This window comes from Mizuhopecten yessoensis, unplaced genomic scaffold (assembly GCF_002113885.1).
Source record: "Mizuhopecten yessoensis strain PY_sf001 unplaced genomic scaffold, ASM211388v2 scaffold11069, whole genome shotgun sequence".
Classification (NCBI taxonomy): Eukaryota; Metazoa; Mollusca; class Bivalvia; order Pectinida; family Pectinidae; genus Mizuhopecten; species Mizuhopecten yessoensis.
The window spans coordinates 871,907-883,332 of record NW_018408864.1 but is presented as its reverse complement, the minus strand read 5'-3'; the positions used below and the strand labels follow the sequence as shown (position 1 = coordinate 883,332).

The following is an 11,426-nucleotide window of genomic DNA, read 5'->3' as shown; positions in this document are numbered from 1 at the left end:
AATTGCTTATAAGCAGTAAAAATGTGAGGGACTTACCAAAAGGCTACTTTCAGAAATCGACATTCACCGGAAATCGGTCTACATGAGTTTTTGAGAATTTGTCATATGTAAAGATTGCGAAAAATCATCAAGTATATAAAAATGAATAAATAACGAATAATAACATTAAAAACTAAGTTAGTAAACACCTATTTAATCATTTGCATGTAGTATGTTGATGCAAAAAACCAAACAAAGCAAACATTTCACTACATCATTATGGCAAGTTTGTACATTAAGGGCCGACCAGTTGCTTACTGTACTTAATGTCAAATGAATAAAGGGGCATTTTTGAACTGGACATTTAATTTGCATTCTTCATTTAGTATTCATATATGCATGTATGATATATATGCACAGATATATATCAATGTATACATTACATACATTATAAAGATTATGCATGGTTCATTGTGATTTTCTAGGTTGAGAAGCTTTTTCAAGTTATTCATCAGCAGAATGTATTTGCCGTAATATATAACATCATGTATGATGAGTATATGTAAACATATTTTTATAGCAAATACAAAGGATAACTATTCTTTTCAGAAAACCTAGGAGTGCATTTTCTTTTCTGGTTTTCTTCCCTCTGTGATTTCTGTTTTGATGTTCTTGTTTCAGTTTCAGTTCCTATAATTGCCTTATTGCATCCTTGTTATTTGACGGCAATGTGCGTTTTTATTTTTATATTCAATTATATTCCACTGATGCATGGGATACATAAAATATGAGAGACGAATACACATACTGCGATCACCTCTACGTATGACTGTATAAGTAAAGAAATATTTTAGCAATGTAATATGATTGCATGTTTTAATGCTTTTTCCTGTTTTCTCAAAGGTGTCGAAATTGAGTCAAGTGATTCGTTTATACGGATCATGTATTGCACCTGAGACATGACAGGTAACTGAACGGTCCACTGATAAGGTTGTCTCAACTTTCAACGATACATTCACATCTAATAAGACTAAATAATATATTACCTTTAACGTACCCAATATTTGCATAGCATACAGATAATCTGAATAACATACATATGCAACAATAATACTGGTGTGATAGACCTTTCTCGTTGACTTTGGTAAGAATAATATAACGTTAGAAAGTTCGCTATGGATAATGGCTGACATTCATTTGGACGGTGTATACGGTAAAATGAATGCAGTTGGCAACGAACATTTCATATGAAACCGTTGTAGATATGTCCGTTGCCACAGTCCGAGTTGGTTGCTACAATGCTACCTAAACAATATATATGGTTGCTAGGACAATATACTTTACACCTTTCAATTGTCAATCTCAGTAGGAGGCCTTCGAACATATTTCTTATTCGACACACTTATCCGTTAGTAACGTGGCCGAATGTACCAGAACCACGCTGCCATTGTTTCCATTATGCACACGGAAACTTTAATATACATCTATGGAATAAGAACATTGCAACCATCCAGTTGTTGCAGTATTAGATTTTGTGATATCCGAATATGTTCCATGTTTTTAGATTTTGAAGGAGCCAAGCATTGGCTATCATCGCTCCGTTATCTCGCCGAAACATAATTTTAAACATGTATCAAGCAGCCGTTACCTTTTGTTCATTACTTACACGCTGCTTTATACTCGGTCTGAGTTTACTAAGCTCATAAAGGCAATATATCAATAAATAAATGCCTACCACTTTATTAAATACACTTCAAAATGACTAATTTACATAACCACTGAATTTTTCATTTGGTTAGATTCCTGTTGTCATCTGGGTCAAAGAAATACTGGAATTATATGAGTACCATAATGCCGCACCTTTATCGAACAATGATAATACAAGGTATGCTTATCACTACCGCTATGGAGGTACCCTGTCTATTGGTATAAAAAGCATTCGATAACTAAAAATAGTGATACTCAAACTAATGTACATACGTAGAAAGAGATTTAAGCACCAATGTGTGAGACATCGCGTCCAAAAAATACCTATTCTAGTGATACTCCTTCAATATCAATTGATACATGTAATACTGACTACAGCGCAATGGATAAAACTATTAACATATACGAGTGCAAATGACCTACGTGTATACGATGTTGCCAGTGCGGTCAGTTATTGGTGCCCACATGACGGGTATAGCGTTGCCGCAGATCATATGAGTGTTCAGGAGCTGTAAAGTTATAGTGTTGGTTCTTCTGTCAGATATGAACGTCTACGACGTTTACAGTGTTGGCTGTTCTAACACATTTGAGCGTCCACGACGTCTGTAGTGCTGGCTGTAGTATCTTTTACGAGTGCTCATGACTTCTAAAGTATTGGTCAAATATGTGCGTCCATGACGATTATAGTGTCGAGTATATATACTATATGGCTGTGCTACAATGTATTATATAAATACTTCATTCATTAGAGTGTGAAAGTGCCTAGGGTCACTCAAAGGGTATCACTGTCACATGAGGGTGACATCATATCCGACTCAATGTTAAAGTGAATGTGACAGTGTTAAAAGAACAATTTTCCCGACCAATCATATAACAGGATTTTCACTAGAGGCATAATAAAATAGATGAGTGTCACGACTTCTATAGTGTTAATTTTAGAATCATATATGCGCATTAAAGACTCTGATGTATTGTCATTGACGTCATATATGGGTATCCATGATTTCTATAGAATTGTTTGTGCTGCCAGCTGGTGGAGAAACAGTAATTTCCTCTTCTATCACGTATTCTTTTATTAAAGCCTTTTTTTTAAATCTTGATTGAAAAGCCATCTGTAAGTAGAAAATTAAAAACTTAGTATGTACCTTAACCTTAATATTAAAAAACTGACTCCTAAAATTTTTTATCAACAGGGATTATCGCAGTATCTTGATCAAAATATAACCTCACCTTTATACCAGACCAGGTAAGTTGACTTATTGTGTCCTTGTCAGCACCAAAAATCATTGCATTTATTGCACCTAGAATGGAAAATATACACGTGCAAAAAATCTACTCAGCTGTAGGCAGCACACAAGCAATGGCTTAGTGAATGTTAATGTTGAGAAAATAAATGTACACTGGATTGTTTTAAAATTATCAAATCATCTAGTCCATATAGTTTAATGTTGAATACATTTGCTTACAATTTCTGCGATGTTCTTTGCATTTTTACATGCAACTGTTATTTTTGTTTTTACTTAAATTTGCAATAGAAAATTGTTAAGAAACATCGCCAGAAAAAATGTTTTCCAACTATATCGAATGTATATCTTGATAAGAATGTGTCCAGTAAAGATGTGTGATATGTTGATATAAAATTTTAAGATGAAATGAACTACGAGTTACACAATTCCTGATATTCTACATAAGCGCGTGTATAGAGGAAATGTGTTACCGTTTACCCTTTAAGAGTTATCCCCCTTATTATGTTTCTTTGCTACATATAGTAAAGTACCGAAAAATCATCGGATTGTTAAGCAGGCTTGACGTTTCAGACGTGTAACATTTAAAGAAAAAAATACATTTTAAGAAAGAGACACAATCACAATTAGTTGAGTTGTGTATATATTTATCGGAATTTATTTGAGCTTTTTGTAGCAAGATAAGATAACTACATAACTAGAGGAATAGAGCATTTTAATGTGTATGAGAATATATTTTTGTGGAGAGTAAGAAATGTATTAACCTTAACTAGTCATTGTATGTACAAATAAATGGGGATACTTTACCTTGTAAGGGGGCTGTGATACACTGTCCGAGGATCAAAGCAAATACAGGCTTGTCCTCGTGGATAGCATTTTGTATCCTGTCAAAGAATAATATATATTTTATCGTATATTATTATTAATATTACATGCTCAACGGCAAATCAACACAAGAGAGATAATTAGGGCCTTAAATATGGTCGACAAAAACAAATGCAATATAAAAATAACAAAACGTAAAGATAAAAGTTAACCCGGCATGGAACATGGAAACGATGAGACACACGTATACACAAATACTAGCACAGAGTAAAAGACATAAACATGAACATTTTATAAAAAGAAGTTGAGCTTCCCCTGCACCACATTAGACTTAGTAGTAATGAACACTTTTGACACCTTTGAAGAAAAATACGTTAGTATCGTATTTATAGCATTAATAATATAGCGTATATTACAAAACTGTAGCTTTCATAATGTACTTCATTATGTATTTAAATAGAATGCAAAAACAAATTGCCGTAAACATGTGTTGTTAGTAAACTTATTGATATCAAGTAATGGGATTGTTCAATAAAAAAGTAGTTTATATATAACATTTATATTTGAATAATGTTTTCAATAAGACATCAATAACATACTAGTCTATATTTTCCGTATAAGGAATTAAATGCAATTTATTATTATTATTGAATTAACTGAATTAATATATTGTTTCGGGTAAATAATAAACCATTGACTAGCCAGAGATTCCTCTGGCCCCGACACCAGACTTAGACATTTTGACAGATAGATGTCTGGTGTGGGGCCAGAGCGCACTGCTTTATGAAAACGTGGAATTCTCCGACACCGTTTGGTATCGGGGAGTGACTAATCAACAAAAAGACGCGGCCTGGAAATCTTCTAAACAAGAATATTATATTCCGTTTTCTGTCCAGATCAGTACGGTTTGTTGATTATTCACCCAATGACCTACAAAAATGACGCTCGCTCAGGTGGGAAATTTTGAACGATTGAAAATCGAGGACACTACTGATGGAATTTTGCAGCTGTTGGTGATAATAAGAGCTGATTTGGATCAATAAATAATGCATTTATCGATATATGTGAGGTATGTATTGTGTCATAGTAGATTTTTGTTGTCAGCACCTCATAGCTCCCCGATACCAAACGGTGTCGGAGAATTCCACGTTTTCATAAAGCATCGCTTTGGCCGCACACAAGACATATATCTGTCAAAAGTCTAAGTCTGGTGTCGGGGCCAGAGGAAACTAGGGCTATCCATTGACATATATTATGTATGTAATTTAAATTAATAAATTAATGCCTTATTTGATATATCCCTTTCAGCATTGGCTAAGGTTTACCAATAGCGAATAACTCTTAGATGATCACAAAGTAGTAGAGTACTGATTTATGTCAAATTAACGATGATTGACGTGTGTATATTATGAACCGTGCCACTAATAATATGATATTTAAGGTATCGTTAAATTGGAGAAAAAAAATCACCTTAAATGACCACAGCCGTCGATGGGCTGTTCAACATAAACAAACAAACAAACAAATTTGGAAAGAATATTGATACAACCGTATCCCGATATCTACTATGAATAAATATATTCAGGCAAAACATCATATGCAAAAGACATTACGTTTACAAACATATCAAAATGTACATTCAGGGTAAATTTGCAATGAAAAACCGGTTCATCATATAAACATAGAATACTAAATCATAGCTACTCTTTAGAGTACTTAACTATCGTTATAATTACCTGTTAATAAGTGGTATAATATTTATCAGTAAGTAAACCAGTGGGTAAAAACGCAAAGCCGTTATGTCGTTCCGCAATTGCGCCTTTTTCTGTTCCACATCCGGGTCATACGTCCCATGCCACGTTGATGCCTGTTGGATAATTCAGTCAGTAAATGAATCGGCTAAGAAAAAAGGAAGGAAAATTCATTGCAAAATATTGAAGCCAGACCGATCTCATTTAAGTGCTGGCATATGTGTGAGTCACTACATATTTACAAACAAATAGTACACTAAAAAAATTTTGTTATTTTCTTACAAGAGATAATGTCTTTTTAAATGATTTCGTTGCTAATAATAACTAGCTCTGATTCTTACCTAAGTTAATATTCACTTAATATTTGAACTACATTAAGGAATGCACCAACAAATCATCTATTAAGGAAGACAGATATCTACTTATACGTACTAATATATAGAATATACCTCCTACCTTCCTGTTCAGCGTGTAAACTATATACAGGTAGACCACGATCATGAAAAATATACCAAGAAAGAGCGGAATGTACCAACTGAAAAAGGAAAACACGATATTGTCAATTACTTGAAGTTAGAACGATAAATCATTAGTAAACAAATGAAATTGTGGAATGACGATACTTCACGAATACTTCATATGTGATGGACAGTTTCGGGAAGATTTCTGTGCATGCATACATCCGGTTACTATGCACTGTACACATACAAACCCAAAAACTGACTGCTGAAGGAGAAGGGGATGTAGCATTAGACAGCTACACTACCATCGTGTGAAGTGTTGTGTACAACGGGAGCTAATTCATTCATTGGCCACAGGAATGCTTCATTTAGGCAAAGTGTCTCTTAAAGACCGCTCATGACAGAAGCGTCAACACTGCCAGTAGTCTCGCTTTCGCACGGACAAAGTCGCTAGACTACTATGTCAGCAGGAGTATATATACCACCTCAATCATGCAGTAATGTATTACTTATTGCGATATCAATCGTAGGTACTTGCTTCAATGCACTGATTAGATACAACAAGTAAGGTGACCGATGATCATCACTTTAACTTTTAAAGATACTATATGCTTCAAACGCATGTTACTATATGCTTCAAACGCATGTTACTATATGCTTCAAACGCATGTTACTATATGCTTCAAACGCATGTATCTATTTTAAGCTTTACGCGAACCGCTTTTAGGTATTGTCGATTTGTTTCAATATTAAGACATAACACTCACAGAAAAAGTCGCTCCAAATCCCATTCGTCAACAATCCAGCTGTAAATATATAATGTTAAAAAGGAAGAAGCAGTGGTTAATAATATATAAACATTATTAAAGTGTAACACCAAACAGCGCCTACCAGTAACACATCTGAGTAATGATGGTGTTTCAGATTCAAAAAGGCCCTACTGAAAGTTGTATAGGATGTGTCACTTAATTAATAAATTAGTGAATTCGGTATCATATAAAGTAATGAATTATCACAACTGACAACATGATTTCCCTAGTAGCAGTCGAGATACATTATACATACTTTAAATGTACACTGATCCAAAGACAAGAATTAATTCAGAATAACATTCAAACATATCACCGACAGTTGAAAGATGACGTGAAGTATCTCCCTTGATTTAAAAACCATAGTTGACAGATTAGAAAAGCTTATGAGAATCCTTATCACATACCACCATGCTCCTGCAGGGCCATAACGCCCAGCTATGAGAGGAACCAGGGATATCACTAGAGGTATTCCCCAGCAGTTCAAACAGAATATTCTATAAGGAAACAGAAAGTAAAGGAATCAAAAAAGATTAAGGGAGGAGTTAACAATGTGCTTTTATTGATTTAAAACGACAACAAACATTTCATAATTTTGCACATGTCATGAAACATATCAATTAAATGGACTCGGTGTAACGTTTAGCTGGACACTATATCTTCCCGTACTTACTTTTCCAGTCTCTCTGATGATTCCATCCTGACGACGTTTCTATACAGATTGCACGTAATGTGTACGTCCCAGAGCAGCACTGCCCAGTCTGGAGGACAAAACGAAGGGTAACAAGTCACGGAGCGATAGTTAAATGGAACGAGGAGTATAAGCTTAAACCAGTTATGATTATATATTATTATTGATTTTGTTTTTAAATATCGGAAAAATATTCTTACACAAAACGCACTTAATGATTTGTTTATTTTCTTTTTGAAATTCATTAAAATCATTTTGATAATCTGAGCTGATTAAGCTCGATAACAGTCTTAGTAAAACATATAATAAACTAATGATGACCTCTATACAGATTGATGACAAGTTTGCGACTTTATTGCTAATGAAACTTTACAAAACAAACCCTAGATATTCCTTCAAAACACTTATACAGAATGTATAAAAATCATATATCTACGTTTTATGTTAAACAATACATGTGCACTGCTGTTTATTTATGGTAACGAGTTTTGACACTATTTTACCATAGGCATGACCACAGGTTGTGATGGGTATAGAATTACCTTCGTTATTGAGAGAGAGGTACGTCGGTTACAATTGTAAAAAACAGCAAATTCTAGAATCAAAGTATTTTATCTTTTCATTTTTTGTAGATAAGTCACCATTCATGATTCAATGTGTTGCATGAACATGCTGATTAAGAAAATATTTGTGGATATTCTAGCATAAATATTTTAGCTTAAGATACTTTATTCACATACTTACGGAAATATGTAATCCAGAAGCCTTTAAAAACACAGATGGGGCCCACGGGATACACACCACCCTGTTAAAAGTACAGCAAGAGAGCTTTGTTAGTAGTTTGATTAACGTTTAACAATTGGTTAACAATTCACATTTGCTTTAATCAAGAGAAACATCAAAGTTAACGACCGCAATTAATTCCAGAATCTCAAATAAAAAATTAAAAATAAATAAGTTCCGGAGTTAAGAGTTGTAATTGATATCTAAGGTATCCAAAATATATACCTTTCTCAGCTTAAATGATAAAAATAGCATTCCTGAACATGTAAATATTGGAAAGATAACTAAAGCATTATAATTACCATCATGAAGAAGATGGCGTGAAAGAAAGCGGAAATGCTTAGATACACGATCATCCTCTGAAATGAATAGAAAACAGAGACCATGTCCTTATTCCAGCTGTTTTTGATTTTTGTTTTTTGTTTGCGTTGCTTTTTATCCATTGATAACATTACGTTTTTGCCTTAATAATTGTATGTTTGGTGTATTATGATTGATATGCTGAATCTAATGAGAAAACTTTAATTTTTATGTAATTAGTCTACAAATCGTTAATTCGCATGGAATGACAATATTGTCATTTAAAGGAAATGATTACATATGTAATGAGATACAGATGTGTACACAGTTATATACCTGGACAAACGCCGTGTACTTTCGGAACAGCCATGTTATGGACAGGACAAAGGAACTGTGAGATATAAACACAACACTTGATTAATTCATTTGAAGTTACTGCATTTGGCATTTCCATTGCCAATCAAACCTATTGAAGGTGTCTTCAAAAATTAAAAAAAAAAAGTCATATTGAGCAAGATTTAGAAGAACTACGGAAAGGTTTGATAACGACGAGACCTGGTTGGCAATACCTCCGATTTACACCATTCTCTGAACAACTTATATGTAAAATGTTATCATGGATAAGTAATACCGAGTTTTCGTTCCATAATGAGCAAGTGGTCAAGCTGGATATGCGATATCATTTCATGCAAACTTGACTAAACCATGCAAATAAAAAGTGAGTTTATCCTTTACCACAAGCTAGGCAGTGTGGACACTTACTATGAAGACTGATGCACTGGTACATTTGACACTTAACGCAATCTGTTAAGCTAATAGTCCAGTTTGACTAAACATGCATGTAGCGGTAATACATATTGATGTATCCTGTTTCAATGCGACAAGAGAGACTTTAAGTTACCCAATTAGGACCACAAGTGTGAACATCACATAATAATGATAGACATATCGGCGGTAACAGAGAGCGTGTCTACCAACAAAACAGAGGTTACTTTAATAAAAGATTACCTTCCAACGAGGGATAGACCTCCGGCAATGCCTCTGGTGTAGAGCAGAATATCCTAGCAACAAAATGTTTACCGTTTTATAAAACATCAGATGAAGCAACAATGGTGTACAAAAAAAGACTCTAAAACATTCAAGCATGCTTATTTTACACTTCAGTGTCGTCGTATTGAAAATTGCCCTCTCGTTATAGTGTTTAGTGTTTCGAAAGATGAACGTTACACACACACTGGTGACGGCACTTTAAAATTTGGTAATAGATCAAGTATGGCAAATCTGAGTTACACTGCACCATACATGTGTTCGTCCTCCTAAACCTCACCGGTGATGCTAGGGGCCAAAAAGTACGAAATTGTCTAAACCACTGTGGAAACAGAAGGGCAAGTGCGTAAAACCCCTTAATTTATGCATTTCAAATTTATGCGAGTACTGCTAAAATTCAGATCAAATAATCTGTAACGTTTGTGTATCATTACCCCTGCCACTACTCAAAAGAGAAGACGGTGGCTTTCAATTATTCAACCAGCAGAGTCTACCACATTGTATCTTGAAAGATGAACGTAACACACACAGAGGTGGTTGCACCGTTAATCTCTGGTTATATACAGTAATACAAACAATGAATTACATCGAATTATACAGCTGTGTCATTTAAGGACTCATCGGTGAAGTCTCACGTTCTGTTGTCGGTATTTACGCTTCGAGTAATTAAATTTCAGAAAGTGAGAATGAATTAATTACGGAAATATCTAATTATAAATTCACGTGGCTTATGTCTTCCGTAAATGCTTAAAACAACATTTCCGTGTGTTTATTTAGAGCAGAACATAACATGTACAACCAAAATGTAACTATTATAAAATGAACCCTGATCAGTAGCGGCATTACAGGCGAACACCATCCTCATTTGTTATCAAAAGTAACTGTTGGTAAAATGTTATGACCAAACAATCAAACAAGCAAATTTGATTATAACCCCATTGGATCTGTCACTGAAACATGGTTGTTTTATAGTAAATCTAGGATGATGATAATAATAATAAGGAAAACGTTGATGTCAATTCCTTAAATGACCTTAGCTGTTAATAGGATGTTAAACAAAATAAAACCAAACCAAAGTGATGATTATAATGATGATTTGAATGTCATATAATGATGATGATGATGATGATGATGATGATGATGATGATGAGGTCATGATAAAGATATATGGGTGATGATGATGTGTGAGTGTATTGGAATGCAATGAGCGTGTATTTGGGTGAAAGGGAGCATGAAAATGAACATTTTCTTTCGGCTCTTCCCATTATGTTGACTGTTACAAAAGACAAAATGTCCATGATCCAATACTCCAATGGGAAAAGGGAAATTGAGAAGGAGTGTATCAATTCGCTCTACGTATTTTCAAGTACTATTACCGATCTGTAGAATGTCAGTAAAACACACATGTGTACATGTATATACAATGTACGGTGCCGTTTAAACCTCATACAGTAATCAGTAAAGCGTAAACAGTAACACCTGTAAATAGGTATACCCAAATCCATAACAGATTTTTTACTTACACAGTAACTTGGCGTCGTTGGAAACAGCAAACAGGAGACTGTCGAATTGTCTGTGGAATCATTACCCGCCATTTTATTTACTCTGTCGTCTGCTTCTCACTGAACAAAATGTCGTTTCATGTTCCACATGAACTTCCGGGTCTGGACAATTGTTTTACCCTTGTAACCCGACTAAATCACGGTTGGACGAGCAAGACAGGATAGTAGTATGTAATGTCTGTATTTATACACACGAGTCGTAGTCTTTACATGGGTGCACATACAGGTGTGCACATAGCCGCTAATTGTACACAGGTAGAAATAACC

General features: G+C 34.4%; 1 protein-coding gene across 1 annotated transcript; it reads right to left on the bottom strand.

The window, feature by feature from the left end:
- Positions 1–254: 254 nt before the first annotated feature.
- LOC110465271 (cyclic AMP receptor-like protein A) lies at positions 255–11,386 on the bottom strand. The gene is made up of 13 exons (XM_021520979.1): positions 11,121–11,386; positions 9,559–9,611; positions 8,887–8,941; positions 8,553–8,609; positions 8,212–8,272; positions 7,450–7,537; positions 7,184–7,273; positions 6,735–6,773; positions 5,963–6,041; positions 5,492–5,622; positions 3,738–3,814; positions 2,917–2,987; positions 255–2,798 (listed from the first exon to the last, which is right to left on the bottom strand). Exons 1-13 carry the CDS (start codon positions 11,190–11,192, stop codon positions 2,670–2,672), a joined length of 1,002 nt encoding a protein of 333 aa, XP_021376654.1. The 5' UTR covers positions 11,193–11,386; the 3' UTR covers positions 255–2,669.
- Positions 11,387–11,426: the final 40 nt, after the last annotated feature.